We start from the raw sequence: 18017 nt of genomic DNA, 5'->3' as shown, positions 1-18017 counted from the left end.
ATCGTTGCTGGCTTTCCCTAGAATTCCTTTCAGCAAGGAAGCATCTGATCCCTGGGCAGTGTTCAGGCTCAGGGTGTGTCTTCCTCAGGCCACAATTTCTCAGGGCAGCTCCAATTCCCAAGGGTTGTTCTGGGCAGGCACTAGTCAGGCCCTGAATTTCTGGTTCAGGAAGTGTTAACTCCAGGCAACAACCAAGGCCCCAGACAACCCCCAGGTCCTCTGCTACTTCTCCCCTGGGGCTCAGTGGAGGACCTCCCCCACCCCAGCCAGGTGAGGGATGAGTTCTGTACCCTGGAACAGCATTCAGTTAGATTCTCGGCGACCCGCTGTAACTCTCCTCTGCACCAGTGCCCTACTTCCTGCTCAGCTTCTGACTCACCCTATCTGGAGCAGAGCCCAGCGCATGAAAGGGCATAGAAAGGGTGTGTTGGACCTCCATGTGGTTGCCACTACTGACTTAGCCTCTGCTTTTCCAGCTGGGATTACGAGATGAGGACTGGAAGGTGCTGGTTGGAGCCTGGCTTAGTGGAATTGGCAGGTGGCATAACCCTGTGAGCCTCAATGTTCACATCTATTAAATGGGGATAATGAGAATGCATGTGAAGTAGACAGGCATCATCGTGTTGGTACTAGAAGTATATTACCTCACAGAACTCTCCCAGCCGTCTGAGCTGCTCTCCCCATTAAATAGAGTATTTTGGAGCACCAGAGAGTGTTACACAGAAACAGTCTCTTCCTCAAAGGAACATTTGCTGAGCTTCTGTCAGAAGCTGGGTGCTGGAGAACCAAAGGTAGTTTCTGTCAAAACAGAGTCCGGGGGGCAGTTGATGTTAAAGCCAGCTTCCTTCTGTTATTAGCATCTTGTAGAGTTTTTTGCCTCCTACTTTGCGATAGTGGAGGACCCCATGAATTGGGTTGGGAATGACAAGACAAGGCTGAATTCCAGCTCCTCCTATGACTGGTGTATTGCTGGGTTTAGAAATCCGTCTGTCCCTTTCCTAATTCTAAAAAGTTTACTTGTATTAGCATTTCTTATCGACTAAGAGGCAGCAGTTTTGCATGTTTATTCATTCCTATGTCCAGCCATTCCCAGAGCAAACATTTCTTAAGGTATTTTGATGCTACCCCCCAAAGGCCCTACAGATATGAGGTGGTGCTGACCTCTGTCCAGGTTGTCAAGGAGACAGGCAGTTGCAGCCTAAGGGCTTATGTTATGAGACGGGAGGATTTCCAATGTGCTCTGGGGAATGTAGGTGTGATTAGGAAGATGCTGAGAAGGGGAAAGGAGCGTCGCCCCAGAAGGAAGTCCTCTTCCTCTTTTGGAGAGGCCTGTGCTTGCCTTGCTTGTTTGGAGACGTGTAGGCGCTTTTCCCACTTAAAAATGCCTGACTTCGGAATGACCCTGACAGAGGTGACCTAATGGAGTTGGGAGGGTGCTCTTGTGAGCCCCGGACATGCATGGGGGTGGATAGCATGATCTCCATTTTTGTAACTATTAAACCTGATAAATAGGAAGATTTTGGACTAACTTGGAAAATTACCTGTTAGAAAATAAAAGCATCCAGAATTCAAAGTTGCTTGTACTCTGATTTTTAGCTCCATAAACTAGACCTATGTGTAGGCAAGGATTGAGAAGGGGTATGCAAAAATGGACATAGTTACTGAGATAATGTATTTTAAATGGTTTTCTCGAACAATATTTCTTAAAATCCTGGTGCTTGATGATTACATACATCATCAGGTTTTTTTTTTTTTTTTTTTTTTTTTTTTGGCTGTGTTGGGTCTTTGTTGCTGCATATGGCTTTCTCTAATTGCAGCGAGCGGGAGCTACTCTTGGTTGTGTTGCGCGGGCTTCTCATTGTGGTGGCTTCTCTTGTTGCGGAGCACGGGCTCTAGGCACGCTGGCTTCAGTAGTTGTAGCACGTGGGTTCAGTAGTTGTGGCTCGCGGGCTCTAGAGCACAGGCTCAGTAGTTGTGGCGCAGCGGCTTAGTTGCTCCGTGGCATGTGGGATCTTCCCGGACCAGGGCTCGAACCCGTGTCCTCTCCATTGGCAGGTGGATCCTCAGCCACTGCGCCACCAGGGAAGCCCACATACATCATCAGCTTTAATCCTTAAAATACCCGTGCAAGTTGAAAAAGTTTTGTTATTTAAAAGAAAATTTGAAATAGGTATCTGGTGTTGAATATAATATTCTTGGTGAAATCTTTTCTCTTTAATAAATTTATTTATTTATTTTTGGCTGTGATGGGTCTTCATTGCTGCACACGGGCTTTCTCTACTTGCGGCAAGTGGCGGATACTCTTTGTTGCTGTGTGCGGGCTTCTCCTTGCGGTGGCTTCTCTTGTTGTGGAGCTCCGGCTCTAGGTGAACAGCCTTAAGCATTTGTGACGTGCGGGTTCAGTAGTTGTGGCTTGTCTGCTCTAGAGCGCAGGCTCTAGTAGTTGTGGAGCACGGGCTTAGTTGCTCCGCGGCATGTGGGATCTTCCCGGACCAGGGCTCGAACCCGTGTCCCCTGCGTTGGCAGGTGGATTCTTATCTACTGCGCCACCAGGGAAGTCCTTGGTGAAATCTTAACTTCTTTTTTCTTGTAGCTTTTGAAATCATTAGAGTGTTAACTGAAAATGAAAGAGTAAAGAGGTCATGGCCACAATCCACACTGTCCGTCCATCATGTAGCAGCAGGTGGAGAGACACATGTCCTTGACCTTTGGCTTGCTTTCCCTGCAGTGAGGAGCTGGATGAGCTGCACTACCAGGACACAGATTCAGATGTGCCGGAGCAGCGAGACAGCAAGTGCAAGGTCAAATGGACCCACGAGGAGGTGAGTGACACCGAGGGGCAACTGCAGGGGTGGAGGTGATGGCAGCTGGGAGGCTGGACCAGGAACAGAGCCTGGGTTGTGTCTGCCTGATGCCCCGACCAGTATGATGAAGAGGAGGAGCTGATGAAAGAAGCAGATGGGGGAATTCCCTAGCGGTCCAGCTTTAGGACTCGGTGCTTCCAGTGCTGGGGACCCGGGTTCAATCACTGGTCGGGGCAACTAGGATCCCACAGGCTGCATGGTGCGGCCAAAAAACAAAAAAGAAGAAGCAGATAGGCACTCTGGTTCTCCCTGATGATTCTTCTCAGAGCATTCCTGGACATTCTCAGTATTGAGGACTCTTACGGGGATGCATCTCTCAGACCTTGGGGTCAGCAGTTGCTGTTGTGTCTCTTGAAAGCTGGTGTGTTCTGCATCGTGGACTTTAATTGTGCTTCTTGTCCTTTAACTGCTGGGAGGTTTAGCCAAATCTGCAAACCCCCCTTCATTATCATTTTTAAAAAATCATTGTATTTTGTCTGCGATAGCAAGCTCTGAATTGATTTTATTCTTTAATCAAGCTTATGAAGTATAATTTATATACAGTCAAATGCACCTTTTTAAAGTGAACAGCTCCAACAGTTTTGATAAGTGTGTATTACTCACATAAGTACCACCTTGATTGTCCCCGGAAGTTCCCTTTGTGGTCCATCGTTCCTGGCTCCAGGCAGTCGCCCATCCAGTGTCTCTCTGTTTGATCGTTTTGCCTGTTCTCGAATGTCCTACAGATGAAATCATACAGCTCTGCTCTTTTCTATCTGGCTTCTTTTGTTCAGCATAATGTTGCATGATTCAGTAATTCGTTCATTTTTTCTTCCTGAAGAGTATTCCATTGTATGGATAGACCATAGTATGCTTCCCTTGTTGATGGGCATTTGGGCTGTTTCTAGTTTTTGGCTATTGTGGATAGAGCGGCTGTGAAAATTCTTGCCTAAGTGTTTTTGAGGATTATGTTTTCATTCATCTAGAGAGGATACTTAGGTACGCTCATGGTGTATGTATATGCTTAGTTTAGAAACTGTCAGGTTGTTTTCTGACTTGGTTGTACCGATTTAGACTCCTACTGGCCTTATCTTTTTAGTCTACCTCTATTTTCCTGTATGTGTTTAGTTTTAAGTCTTTTTTTTTCTCCCCCTTACTGTTTGAGTTGTGAAACACTCTTAAATCATAAAAGATGTTTCTTCAGAGGAGTGCTAAGCCAGCCTTTTCTGTTCATCCCACTGTGGACCAGGGACTATATTCCACTCTTGCAGGCTTAGAAGAACAAGCAAGATGGGGTCCCTACCCCAGAGCATCTCTCTGTCTGGACCATGCCCAGGCCCGTGGACATGCTGTGGCCATCATGGTGCTGGCAAGACCGGCATCTTTTTTTTTCTTTATTTACTTTTGGCTGCGTTGGGTCTTCATTGCTGCACACGGGCTTTCTATAGTTGCTGTGAGCGGGGCCTACTCTTCGTTGTGGTGTGCAGGCTTCTCATTGCAGTGGCTTCTTTTGTTGCGGAGCACGGGCTCTAGGCTCATGGGCTTCAGTAGTTGTGGCATGTGGGCTCAGTAGTTGTGGCTCGTGGACTCTAGAGCACAGGCTCAGTAGTTGTGGTGCACGGGCTTAGTTGCTCCGTGGCATGTGGGATCCTCCCGGACCAGAGCTCAAACCCATGTCCCCTGCATTGGCAGGTGGACTCCAAACCACTGTCCACCAGGGAAGTCCCAAGACTGGTGTCTTTTGTGCTCACTGTGGTGTCTCTCCTGCCTTATACTAAGCTTCCTAGACGTAGGAGGCACCTGTAATTGTCGAAATGCCTTTTTTTTTTTTTCCTTCTCTTTCTCTCTCTCTCTTTTTTTTTTTTTGGCCTAGAGGCTTGTGGGATCTTAGTTCCGCGACCAGGGATTATAACTCGCACCCTCAGCAGTGAAAGCGCAGAGTCCTAACCGCTGGACCACCTGGGAATTCCCCAAAATGCTTTTAGAAGTTGAGTTTACTGTTGTCTGAGAAGTTAAGAACAGTTTCATGGAGTAAGGATTTGGAAATTCAGCAGTCAGGTGTGCAAAATGGTGGGTAAGTCAATAGGAAATGGGTTACAGGTGGAGAAAAGCAAGAGGCCCCCCCCCCCCCGTTTGGCTGGAGCAAAGGGTCCTTAAAGAGGAAGCGTGGTTGATTAAGATGGAAAGATCGAATGGGGTCCAATCCCGGAAGGCCTTGGACTTCGGACTCAGAGATGTAGGCTTGTTCAGCTGGCAAGGTGAAGCCATTGAAGGTTTTTGAAGCAGATGCGGGACATGACCACAGCTGGGCTCCAGGGAGCTAGTCTGCTGTGTGTAGGGTGGGTAAGGGATTTGGGGGCAGCCTGAAGCTGAGGGAGTTGGAGAGGTTGCTGTGCCGGGCAGGTGGGAGAAGATGGCTGCGGAGGGACAAGGACAGTGCAGGCGGGAGTGGACAGGTGGAGGGGGCCCATGGGGTCCGGCAGGAGCTGGAGACGAAAGTGTCCCCCACGCAGTTGTCGGGGAGGATGGTGGTGCTGGAGATGGACACAGGGGACATGGGCGGAAGGCAGGGGTTGGCCTGGCCAGGTCGGGCAGGCAGCAGGGGAGGGCAGGGTGTCCGGGGCTGGCTGTGTGGCCGTGGGCTGGCTCAGCTACAGGATTTATGGGGACTTTGTCCAGCCGATGCTGGGCTGTGCCCAAGCTGCAGTTGAGGGTCTGGATTTCTCTGGTGGCCTTTTTTTCTGTCCAGGAGAGAGAGAGAAAAAGAGAGAGAGAGAGAGTGTGTGTGCGTGTGTGTAAAAACACCTAATGTTAAGTGTACCATCGTAACTATTTTTAAGTGTACAGTTCAGTACGTGAAGTATATTCTCACCGTGCAGCAGGTCTCTAGAACTTTGTCATCGTGCAAAACTGAATCATTAAACACTTAATTCCCCCCTCTCCTCCTCCTAGCCCTTGGCAACCACCTTTGTCTACTTTCTGTTTCTATGATTTGACTGCTTCAGATTCTTCACAAGAGTGGACTCATACGCTGTCCTTTTGTGTCTGGCTTATTTCGCTTAGCATCATGTCTTCAAGGGTCATCCACGTTGCATCTTGCAACAGAATTTCCTTCTGTTTTAAGGCTGAATAATATTCTGTATGGATATACTACATTTTCTTCTTTTTCTTTTTTTTGATTGAACCCAGGCCCTTGGCAGTGAAAGCGCGGAATTCTAACCACCGGACCGCCAGGGAATTTCCTACATTTCCTTTATATGTTATAAGATATTAAAAAATTGATTCGATGGAAGAATAGTTTACATACAATCAACTACAACCATTAAAGTACAATTCAGTGAGTTTCAATGGACGTGCTACCATGAAACTCCCAGCACCGTCATCGTAGAGCGCTTCCATCACCCCAGGCATTTCTTGCTCCCTTTGCTGTCCATTTCACCCTACCACCACCCCTGACCTCAGACACCACTGACTATCTTTTTGTCCCTATAGCTTAGTTTACATTTTCTAGAAGTTCTTAAGCGCAGAATCATGCAATGTATACTCTTTATGTCTGGCTTCTTTCCCTCATCACAATGATACTCTGATTTCGTGTTGTTGTGTAAATCAGTACTTTATATTCAGGAGAACGTTTTAACAGGTACTGTTTTCCTTCCCTTCTGAGTGTGCTTGATTCTGCCCATGTCCCCCATCTCCAGTGCTGGGTCACTGTCGTCTCTGGCCCAGGTGCCTGTAATGGCCTCCTCTCGTTCATTCTGCCCACCTGTAGCCCCTTCTCCTGCAGCTGCCAAAGTGAAGTTCATAACAAGCACATTGAACCGTGACCACCCACTGCTTCAGTGCATCAGTGGCTTTGCATGACGCAGAGGCCCGAATCAACCCTGCTTGTGGTCTGGCCCCTACCGTCCCCTCCAGAATCCTCTTGCATCCCTCCTGCTTGCTTCCTGCATTCTAGCCTCACTGGACTTCCTTGGGGCCTGTCCCTTGGATCCCCCCAAATAGGCCTCACCATCGACCTCTCCGTATCCCCCAGCACCTTTCCTTTTGTTTGAAGGAGGCTTTGATTAACATCTGCTTCCCTCCAGACTTTAAGTCCCATAAGGTTGGGCAGCTCCGATGCTGCCCGCTGCCATGCCTGGCGTGCCTGGTGTGTAATAGGTGATCATTTCATGACTGAGTGGATGAGAGAGGCTGTTTCCTTTGGGGAGGGCTCCGTCAAGAGCAGCTCTTTTCTGCACACGTGTAGCTGAGCCCTCTGTCTTCCCGGTTTTGGCAGGATGAGCAGCTGAGGGCCCTGGTGAGGCAGTTTGGACAGCAAGACTGGAAGTTCCTGGCCAGCCACTTTCCCGTGAGTGCAGCCCCTCTGCGGCCCCCTCCCCCAGGACAGTGGGCCCAGGACAGACTTTGTGTCAAGGAGAAGAAAGGGGGGTTCCTTACCAAGTCCCCCCCAACTCTCCCAACAAAACAACCTTCCAGGCTTCCTAGGCCCTTTCTTCCCAAACCGGAATCCAAGGCACCCTGGTGTAAGCGTCTCCACGCAGCAGCCTCCGTGTGCCTGGGGGTCTTGGGCTCTGTGATCATGAAATCAGATCAGTGACGTATTTGCATTTCTTCCTGCAAGTCAGGAGCGAGTTGGTGCTCGGTTTCGGTTTCTCAACCGTGAGACTGAAACTGAGGGGAAACAATACTTGAGCAGGCTCCATGGTGAGGCCCCTGCCGAGCTGGCTGTTGCCACCATGTCCAGCATCTAGAGGCTCCTGGTGATGCGGGTCCCCCTCAGGTCCCCCACCCCCGGCACTGCAGGTGTCTGGCAGGGAGGGGATGTGGCAGGAGCTGCTGTTGGCTTATTTCCTGGCTCATCGGGCAGTTCAGGGACCAAGTCACCAGACCCTCGTCACCTCCCCCTCCTCCATGTGATCTGAAACCTTCAGGGAGATACTACCCTCCCAGAAGCAAGCAAGGATCCCTGATGTAGCCTGCGGGCTGGCACGGGGCAGCCCCCTTGTGTTAGGGCAGCTGGTGGTGGCTTCCCACATGGTTCTGAGTTTGCCTGGTTCCATCCGGGCCCTCTGGTAGCACAGGGAAACCATGCGTGTTCCGGCCCGTGGGCAGGCAGTGTGTGGTGGTGCAGGGAACAAGACAGAACCCCGCCGAGGTGTCCCCTGAGCCCAGTGTGTGTCCAGGGTCCAGGGCCACCATCCCAGGAGTTCTCACGGGTGCCTGTCCTCTTCCCAGAACCGCACTGACCAGCAGTGCCAGTACCGGTGGCTGAGGGTCTTGAATCCAGACCTCGTCAAGGGGCCATGGACCAAAGAGGAGGACCAGAAGGTAATGCCCAGGACAGTGCCTGCCACGTGGCGGGCCTTCACCCACCCCCGGGAGTCAAGGGACTGAGGCTGCCCTGGGTGGTGGCTGGGCTGTCCAGCTGGACCTTGGGTGTGTGACATCCCACTGGTCGGTGCTGGGGTGGGGAAAGGGCCGGTCCCACCGGCCTCACAGCAGCTTTCCCCCAAGGTCATCGAGCTGGTCAAGAAGTACGGCACGAAGCAGTGGACGCTGATCGCCAAGCACCTGAAGGGCCGGCTGGGGAAGCAGTGCCGCGAGCGCTGGCACAATCACCTCAACCCCGAAGTGAAGAAGTCCTGCTGGACGGAGGAGGAGGACCGCATCATCTGCGAGGCCCACAAGGTGCTGGGCAACCGCTGGGCCGAGATCGCCAAGATGCTGCCGGGGAGGTGAGCTGCCTGCTGGGGCCTTTGCGGGGATGTTCCAAGGCCCAGTCCCGATTTCTCTGGAGTTGTTCACTTTTCCCAGAAGCGAACGAGTCCTTCAGATTCTTGACGGGGTGGGAGGGGATAGGGGAGGAGGGGCAGGGGGGGACCCAGCTGCTTGGAGTCTGGGACAGGGAAGGGAGAGGGGCCTGGGGGCCTCCCATTCACTGTGCAGCCTCTCATCTGGTCCCACTTTCGGCTCTGTGCCATCCCTGCCCTCTGCTGTGGCCGGGGTGGCCTGGTTATTTTTTAGAGAATAAACCTCTTTCCTCCTGCCTATGAGGTCAGGGCCAGGATCTGGACGTCCGAACCACTGCCTGTTTCCACCCTACTCTTCACGCTGGGCCTGGCCCCTCCAAGCCCTGGGCCTCTTGGTGTTCTTCAGGGAGCATTAGGACGACTTGGCTCCATTCTTGCTAGAATCCTGCTCCAGGGTCAATTCCCAGTCTCCTAAGTTGCTCACTGCTCCGCTAACTGCTTTCCATCTTCTGGAAACTTATAAAAAATCACTTACTCACCACTGTCTTCTACCCTGCTCTTTTCGTCTGTGTGCATTTTTACCTTATTTTGTTTCCTTTCTTTGCCATGGCATTGCGGTCCTGGGAAGGAGAGGAAATAAAATGGCAGATGGTCTCTTTCCCCTGGATTCTGGAATCATCTGTTTCCAAAACTCAAACCGGAGTGTGTTATCCTTTTGGCATTTCTTAAAACACTTGGGTTGAGGACACGAGCCTCTTTCCCGTGTGGCCAGCCTGGCCTGGCTGATGCCACCAGCCTCGCCTTGGTCTGCCGTCACCCTTGCTCATCTTTGGGGCCTTAGCTGCTCCGACCTCCTCTCTCCCTTAGACACGGGAGAGCTCTTTTCTGAGCACGAGCGCCCTGTGCTCCTGGCAGCTTGGATGCCCTCTAACTTGTACCCATGATGTAGCCAACACGCTCTCATCCTTTGGTTCTCAGTGGGGACGTTATTTCCTCAGGGAAGGTTTCTCTGTCCTTTCCAACTGTGGTCAGTCCCTGGCCACCTCCCCACCGTGCCCCGACCCCTGCGCAGTCAGCACTGCGTCCTGACAGCCTTCAGTGGGAATGAACAGAGATCCAGACCCTCCTCTTAGACTGGTGGCTCCGTCAAGCTGCTATTCTCTGTTCACGGTTCAAGGGAAAAGCACTCTGCTCGGAAACCCAAAGAAGGCAGCGCCTCTGTGTGTCTGCACTTCTGAACTGCTGTAGGTCTGTGGGCTCTGAGGCTGCTGAGCCCCCCGTGCTACTCACCGTGATGCTGCTGTGTGCTTCTGTAGTTTCGTACTTCTTTGGGCTTCGTACTGCTGTCTGCTCCTACTGCTCTGTTACTCTGTCTTGCGGTCCCTGTCTGCTTCTCTCCCTCCACGCTTCCCTGACTCCTGTACCACTGTGCTACTTTCTGCTTCTGTAGTGGGGGTACTACTCCTGACTTACACCATATATGTTTCCTCCAGCAAGTGATGGAGAGTGAAGTAGTCTTTTGATTCTCCAGATAAAAAAGCCAAGGCTCAGAGTGGTCAGTAGTGGATCCTCTGTGCCCTCTTTGGCCATTTTCTGTCTGTGGGACGTGATCAGGGCTTGTGTTCCAGGTCACTGAGCCTCAGGACAGGGGCCACCGGCCGGCAGCTTGCTTACGGTTTCTACAAATGCAGAGTGAGTGGGAAAGGGAATGAGAATGTTCCCTCTCATGAACGTTCATTCATGAGAATGAACACAGAATGTTTCAGTGTTAGGATTTTACCCTGTAGGCTGAATAAGACCTTTGCTTATTTCTCAGAGGTGTGTGGAAATACTCCGTAAATCGTTACAGGCTGCAAGCATGTCAGACTTCATCTTAGAGCTAAGAGCCCTTAGAACTCCTCAGGCTGAACCCGCATTTACAGAGGTGGGAGCTCAGCTCAGGGAGGCTAGTGACGCGCCCGGTGGCGCATGGGCCCCAGTGCTGGGGTCAAAGATCCCCGGTTGGCCCCTGTAGGACAGACAATGCTGTGAAGAATCACTGGAACTCCACTATCAAGAGGAAGGTGGACACGGGAGGCTTCCTGAGTGAGTCCAGAGACAGCAAGCCCCCCATGTACTTGCTGCTGGAGCTGGAGGACAAGGACGGCTGCCAGAGTGCCCCGGCCTCAGAAGGCCAGGTGAGTGGGGCGGGGATGTCAGGCAGCTCAGCCACTGGGCTTGGGCTAGCTGGTTTGTTTTCATGTGTATCCGATGCCGTCTCACCAACACCTATTCCTCCTTTTTCACCTGTTCCATGGCTGTTCCTTAATCCTACAAGAGGTTCTCACTGTGGCCTCACATTTCTCATGAGGGCCTTTCCCTGTGTCACCTGTGCCCATGCTTGGTGCTCATCTGTCCACAGATGCAGGATGCCAGAGCTGACGCCAGGTGAAGAAGGGTCAGGTGGGGAGGTCCTCAGCCTCCTCCTGTCCTCAACAGCTTCCTTCCTACCCGTTGCTCTTTCCAGCCTTTTCATACTAAAAGCACATTTGCAATTCTAAAAAAAATCAGATTTGTTGAGGTACAAGCACATACAGTAAAATTCACTGTGTTTCATGTGCAGGTCTGAGTCATGACAGCTTTAAACAGTCCTGTGGCCACCACCATAGTCAACACACAACCTCTCCATCACCCCCCATATTCTTTCAGCCCTTCCCCCATCCTTAGTCCCTGGCACCCTTCATCTGTTTTCTGTCTCTGTAATTTTCTAGAAAGTCACACAAATGAAGTCATATGGTGTTACATTTACAATTGTTAACATCTCCCATCCTACACTCCAGAGCATACTATTTTTAAAATGGAAGTATAGTTGATTTACAATATTATAGTAGTTTCAGGTGTTTTTGGTTATTTTTGAACTATCTCATATGATTTATTCTTAAAAAACAAAGATTTGAAGCACATGTGTCAGAGTATGAAGATGGGCCGTTGCTGGGTACATGGCAGGTGACACGCTTCCTCTACACTGTTTTCCAATCTTTTCTGTAATCGTGAACTATTGAATAGTTCTTTTTAATGCTCCACCTTTCCTTTTCCTGCTGGCCAGATTATAACTGTTCACTGCTCCAGTTCTTCTGCAACACCCTGCTGGAGCGTTATATCATGTTTTTGCCTCTCTTTCCGGATTTTTCAGCTTCAGAGACTATTCCTTGCTTCCCAGATATGAGAGCATCTATGCGGTAACAGTTGAAAAAGCTGTAAAGTGAAACGTAAAAGGACTTCTCCCTCCTGTCTGGATTCCCCATGGGTCCCCTAACCAGAGGAATTCACTTCTCAGTTTCTTGTATGCCTAAGTAATATGTTTTCCAGGCTTTTACTTCTGATTAAATAAAAAGCATCCGTGCCCCAGAGAGAAACAATGTGCGTCAGCAGACACGGAGAAGTTGTCTTTCAGGATAGGGCAGAGTGGACAGTAGTCTCTGAAAATCCTCCTTGGCTGAAAGTCATTTCCTAGACTCTGTTTTCACCCCCCTGGCGCTTTGTGTCTGGGAGGCTGGCCCTGCTGGGCCAGGGGGAGCTCCAGACCTTGATCCTGAGCACACAGGTCAGGTTACAGTGTGGGTTTCAGCCTCACCCACTCCTCTCCACTGTCATTTTAATGGTTCTATTGTGCTGGTAATTTCTTTAATTAAGGTTCACCTGACTTTTTGTTGTTAGAAACAAAACTTTAATGTTGTCCTCGTAGCTAAATCTCTGCTCAGTTGTCTCTTGGGAAATTCCTAGAGGTAGATAGATACATTCTTTAAAAACGATAAGGGACTTCCCTGGTGGGCCAGTGGTTAAGATTCCTGCTTCCAGTGCAGGGGGCCTGGGTTCGATTCCCTGATCAGGGCACTAAGATCCCCCATGCCGTGTGGCATGGCCCCCCCGCCCCCCAAAAAACAAAAACAAAATAGATGTTAATACATTTTGCTAGATTGCCTGCCAGAAAAGGTCCACCTGTTCTGTGTGTATGGGACTGCCTCACTAGTCAGTGCTTGCAATTATAAATGATAAGTACTGAACTTGATTAGAAATTGCCACACTTTTTCCAAAGTGGCTGTTTTCTGAAGTGGGAATCACATGTTGGTAGCTTTTAAATAGTATTCATAGCATTCTTCCCCTCCAGTTATAGCAGTTATAAGGTTTTAATCCAATCTGCTCTTATCTCCTTTTCTTCCTTTGCTTATATCACAAACCATTTCCATTCTGTTCACTTGACAGCAGTGGCAACGGTAACTACTAATTAGGTTGAAAGGTTTTCACACAGTTGTTGATCTGTGCGCCCTCCCTGCTCAGTAAGCCTCAGTGTCCTCATTTTATAGGCGAGGACACTGACCCTCATCACAGGCTTGCCGGAGCAGGGAAATGGCAGAGCTCTGTCTGCATCCAGAGACCACGTTCCCCCCCACCCCGTTAACACTGGACCGCTTCTCGCGCTCGACCAGGCCTCTGTTAATCACTTGTGCTGTTTGCAAGGCTCCTCAGGGGCCGTCAGGTCAACGAGTCAAGCTTGTTTCGGAGGTTCTGCCAGGAGAGCGATTGCCCTAACGATCTACCTCTTTTTCTTTCTTTCTTTCCTGTCACAAAGTCAGTCTCAAAAAAAAAAAAATTAGTCTCCACTCCTTTTTCAAACTTTCATTTTGAAATAATATTAAGTATACAGAAAAGTTGTAAGAAAACTGCTCGCCTGTATCCTTTACTGGGTTCATTAACATTTGTCAGATTTGCTTTATCTTTCTCTATGTACATTTATTTTTTTTAAAGACCCTGTAGTTAATCATTTACTTAATGGCTGTGGCATGCGGATCCAGGCCCCCTGCAGCGACAGCCTGGAGTCTTAGCCGTCGGACCACCAGGGAAGTTCCAATATGCATATTTTTTTAACCTGAGTTATTTGAGAGTTGATTCCATACATTGTGCCTTTTATTTCTTAATACTTGAGTGTGTGTTCCTCAAAATAAGGACATTCACCTGTGTGACAACAGTACGCACTTGGAATTTAACATTGGTGCGAGGACTTTTGACTAACCTACCGTCTAGATTCCACTTTTTCCTGCCCATGATCCAGTCCAGGTTTAGACACTGCTTCGTTGTCATATGTCTTTCGTCTAATTTTATCTGGGATAGTTCATCAGCCTTTCCGAGCCTTTCACGATACTGATGTTTTTGAAGCATAAGGTAGGGCTAGTTATGTTATAGACTGTCTCTCAGTTTGGGTTCACTTGTGTTTCCTTATTATTAGATTCGGGTTGTGCACTGTTAGCTGGAATACGGCATAGTTTATATCTCATAACGAAAAATCCAAACCGCGTGCCCTGTGCCCACCAGGGAAGTCTCGTGACCGGCTGGCCCCCGGCGTTCCCTGCCCTGAAGGAAGAGGAGAGCAGTGAGGAGGAGGCCACGGCGGCTGCCCCCTCCCAGGAGCAGGAGCCCGTCCCCACAGAGCTGGATGGAGTGCAGACGCCAGAGCCGCTGGAGGACTTCCCCAAGCGTGAAGACCAGGAGGGCTCCTCGCCGGAAACCAGCCTGCCCTACAAGTGGGTGGTGGAGGCCGCAAACCTCCTCATCCCTGCCGTGGGCTCCAGCCTCTCTGAAGCCCTGGACTTGATCGAGTCGGTAATGTTGGTCACGGCGCTTCACAGTGGGCCCCGAGCACCCCCAGCAGGGAGCACTTTCTCTCCGTAGGCGTCCGTCCTTCCGTCTGTTCGTTGTCTCGCTGATGTGGCTCAGCTGGTGCCGAGTGCCCAGCCCAGCACCAGGGCCTGGTGATGCCAAGATAGTGGCTGTGCAGCGCCTGCCCTCGGGGAGCTCCTGCCTCACCTGTACAGCGCAGGGTGGGCTGGGAGGGCTCGCGGTGGAAGCCGTACGACAGAGTCCTCAGGGCTGAAGGGGAAGGTGTTGGAAGCGGTAACACAGCCCGGGTGGGCACTGGTGTGTGTGGCAGCACAGGTGGTTGGGTGTCCCTGGAGAGGCCCCTGGGAAGGGCCAGGGTTTGGGGCTGCAGTGGTGAGCGGGTCCTGATTGCTCAGGTACAGCTGCCCCTGGGGCCGCGCTGCCTGTGGACTGTGCCCCTTTGGGGAAGGCACCCCGGTGCGGGGTGTGACCAAGGTGGGACCTCCCAGGTCCATCAGCCAGGCCTGTGGTGTGAAGTGGGTTTTAGGAGGTGGTGGGGAAGAGGCCGGCGACCAGGGGTAGAGGGGTTCAGTGGGCAGCGCCCATACTCACCTTCCCACTTGGGCTTCCTCCTATTGGCTGAGAATATTGATGTTGTTTATTGAGCATTTGCTAAATACCAGGCTGTGGGTTTAACACATAGTCCACACGGTATCCTGTGAGGGGTGTCCTTTCTGTGTTTTGCAGATGAGACTGAGGCTCAGAGAGATCAAGTAAGTGTACCCAAAGGTCAAAGGTCACACAGCAAGTAAGGTCTTAACCATCATGCTGTGCTCCACTGTCCTGCCCAGTGAGCGTTTGGATGGTGGGGTGGGTCTCAGGTGGGCTGTCTGCTCAGACCCTCTGGCTCTGGGTCTCACCTCTTGCCCCTAGTGGCTGAGACTGTGGTGTCCCCTTCACTACAAGGGATTTCAGGGTAGCGATGCGTGTGTCAGTCTGTTCAGCAAATAGCTCCGGGACCACCGTGGGCTGTCACTCCTTTGGGCTCTGAGGAAGGGTTGAGATGAGAGTGGGCCCACTCTGCACTGCTGGTGCCGGTGGAGTGGGTGGTGGACTCAGCTCAAGCTCAGAGAGGTTAGGAGGCTTGTCCAGTGTCACACAGCTGGCGAGTGCCGAGCTCGAGCTCTCCACGATGACCTTCAGCGACTGATGGGGAGCGATAGTAGTTGCAGAAACACTGCCGTCTGTCTCTCCGGGCAGTCCTTGTAGCATGTGCTCTGGTCTGTTAGATGCCATCCATTCCGGGCCTCTCCGAGGTTGGGGTTGGCTGCTGGGAGGAATGCCTGGAGATGGCACAGCTCTGAGCCGGCCTCCACCCTTAGCAGTGAACTTGCCAGGCTTCTTTGAGCTCCAAGGACCAGAAATAGAAATCACCACTAGGGTCTTGGTCCATTCAGGGCCAGACCTCCAGGGACCAGTGGAAACTTCTGTATCCAGAAGCCTTTGGGCTGGGTTGTAGTTTACTGGGCAAGGGCAGAAAGACGTGGGCATGCCTCTTAGAATTGCTCTTGGAAACTTAGTGACTTCAGGGCGATCACACCCTCTCTGACCTGGCTTCCTCAGTATGAGAAGGGAAAGTAATGCTTCTCTAGCAGGGTGGCTGTGGGGTTGGAAACAGTGTAGGTGAAGCACCCAAGGAGGCGCTGCGATTGACAGGGTCATGGAGCCCAGTGGTGCACTCTGGGTACGTGGCTGGCAAATCAAGACCCTTCAACCTGCTCACGGCCTTGGGCCCAAAGCCTCACTTCCAGTTCTCTGTTAAGGAAATAGCTACAAACGCAGGAGAAGATTTACATCCAAGATGTTCATAAAGATGCTATTTTTAATTTTTAAGAATTAGGGGGGAAAACCTAATGTCCTATAGAAAGGGGACAATTATGTAACATGTCCAAATGATGGTACATTTTACAGCCCTTAAAATTTTTAAAAGTTGACCTTTTTTCACTATAATAACAACTAATATTGACAGTAAATATTAAACTCATAGGTAATAGAATGAGGTGCAATCATTATTCCAGCTTTACCGAAACTTTAAATGGAAAAAAGAAGTTAACTAGAAATGATTTGTACTAAAGTTAGAAACATTGAAAATACTAAATATTTAGGGACACATGTAAGTGGTAATTGATGAACAAACGCATAAAGATGGTAAATTCAGGCCGTGATATCCTGCATGCGGGCAGAGGGTGTGCCAGGTGGACCTGGCGCTTTAGTGACAAGGTTTTATTTCTTAGGCTTATTGATGGGTATGTGAGTTTTCTTTGTGCTTTTTGTATATCTTAAAAACACACAGAACATTTTTGTAAGTAACAGCAAGCAGCCACGGGCACGATGTGACTTCGGTTATGTTTCCAAATACAGATACAAAGAAGGATCTGAGGAAAGGCAGGCCAATGTTAAGGGTGATGGTTTCTGGGCTGTGGGATCATCCTTTTTTTTTTTTTTTTTTTGGCGGCTTGCGGGATCTTAGTTCCCTGACCGGGGAACGAACCCGTGCCCCATGCAGTGGAAGCGTGGAGTCTTAACCACTGGACCACCAGGGAAGTCCCTGTAGGCTCATGCTTGATGCTTGTGTATTTTCCTTTAACGAATGAGCCCTGTGGTATATGAACCGGTACAAAAGCAGAGCCGTTGCAGTTATTCCTAAACCCCCTCTCTGGGCAGGACCCCGATGCCTGGTGTGACCTGAGTAAGTTTGACCTCCCCGAGGAGCCGTCCGCAGAGGGCAGCATTGGCGGCAGTCCGGTGCAGCCCCACCCATCGCAGCAGCAGCAGCAGCAGGCCCCGCCACCCCGCCAGCCTGCCGCCGCTGTGCCCAGCGTGACCGAGTACCGCCTGGATGGCCACACCATCTCGGACCTGAGCCGGAGCAGCCGGGGCGAGCTGATCCCTATCTCCCCCAGCACTGACGTGGGGGGCTCGGGCATCAGCACGCCGCCCTCGGTGCTCAAGCGGCAGAAGAAGAGGCGAGTCGCCCTGTCACCTGTCACGGAGAACAGCGCCAGCCTGTCCTTCCTGGACTCCTGCAACAGCCTCACCCCGAAGAGCACGCCCGTCAAGACCCTGCCCTTCTCGCCCTCCCAGGTGCGTGGACCCCACCCCGACTGTTCTCTGGGTGCGGGTGACAGCCCCCCTGTGCCCAGTGCTGGGGACCCTGGAGGGCAGAAACGGGCCTGGCCCTGCCCTCATGAAGCGTCCGTGCTGATGGGAAGACCAGTTAATAAAAAAGCACCCAAATAAACGTGCTGAATGGAGTAAAAAAGGCGGCTTCTGGTACTTCGGGTGCATCTAGTCGGGGAAGGGTGTCAGCCAGGGCTTCTATGAGCAGGGGGATTGCTGGAGCTGGGGGCAGAGGGTGATAAAAGGGCCGAGAAGGGAAGAGGACTCGGTGTGTGTTAAGAGTGAGTTTACTGAGCACCGATTTTATAGCAGGTTTGCCAGCCCTGGGGAGCGAAGGGGCTGATGACAGCCCTGCCCATGAGAGGATGGCTGGGGTGGGGGACTTGGTGGTCACCATGTCCTGAGGAAAGGGCTGTGGGAGGAGCAGTTATTGAGTCGCTGAGGGCTTGTTGTGTTGAGTACTGCTTCCCAGGCTCTGTTTGTAATAGACACAGTGCTGGGGGGAGCCTGGGGGCCCTGTCTTTCCTAGTGGTGAGGGAGGCACTCAGAGTGGTGTCCCAGGTGGGGGTTGCTGACCGATTGATCGGCTTGAATAAAGGCTTGGAGTCAA

General features: G+C 51.1%; 1 protein-coding gene across 1 annotated transcript in view; it reads left to right on the top strand.

Annotated features, from left to right (window-relative positions):
* Window positions 1-18017, top strand: part of MYBL2 (MYB proto-oncogene like 2) — a 28222-nt gene that overhangs the window by 1176 nt on the left and 9029 nt on the right. Inside the window, exons 2-8 of the mRNA XM_060032715.1 lie at window positions 2729-2822; window positions 7120-7191; window positions 8079-8171; window positions 8358-8578; window positions 10608-10770; window positions 13943-14230; window positions 16952-17371. Of these exons, the coding sequence (XP_059888698.1) occupies window positions 2729-2822; window positions 7120-7191; window positions 8079-8171; window positions 8358-8578; window positions 10608-10770; window positions 13943-14230; window positions 16952-17371 (1351 nt within the window). The remainder of the gene's footprint in view (window positions 1-2728; window positions 2823-7119; window positions 7192-8078; window positions 8172-8357; window positions 8579-10607; window positions 10771-13942; window positions 14231-16951; window positions 17372-18017) is intronic.

The sequence above is a fragment of the Delphinus delphis genome, chromosome 15 (genome assembly GCF_949987515.2).
Source record: "Delphinus delphis chromosome 15, mDelDel1.2, whole genome shotgun sequence".
In the NCBI taxonomy this organism is placed as follows: Eukaryota; Metazoa; Chordata; class Mammalia; order Artiodactyla; family Delphinidae; genus Delphinus; species Delphinus delphis.
Note: the sequence above shows the minus strand (reverse complement) of the source record. Positions and strands in the feature narration are given on the sequence as shown.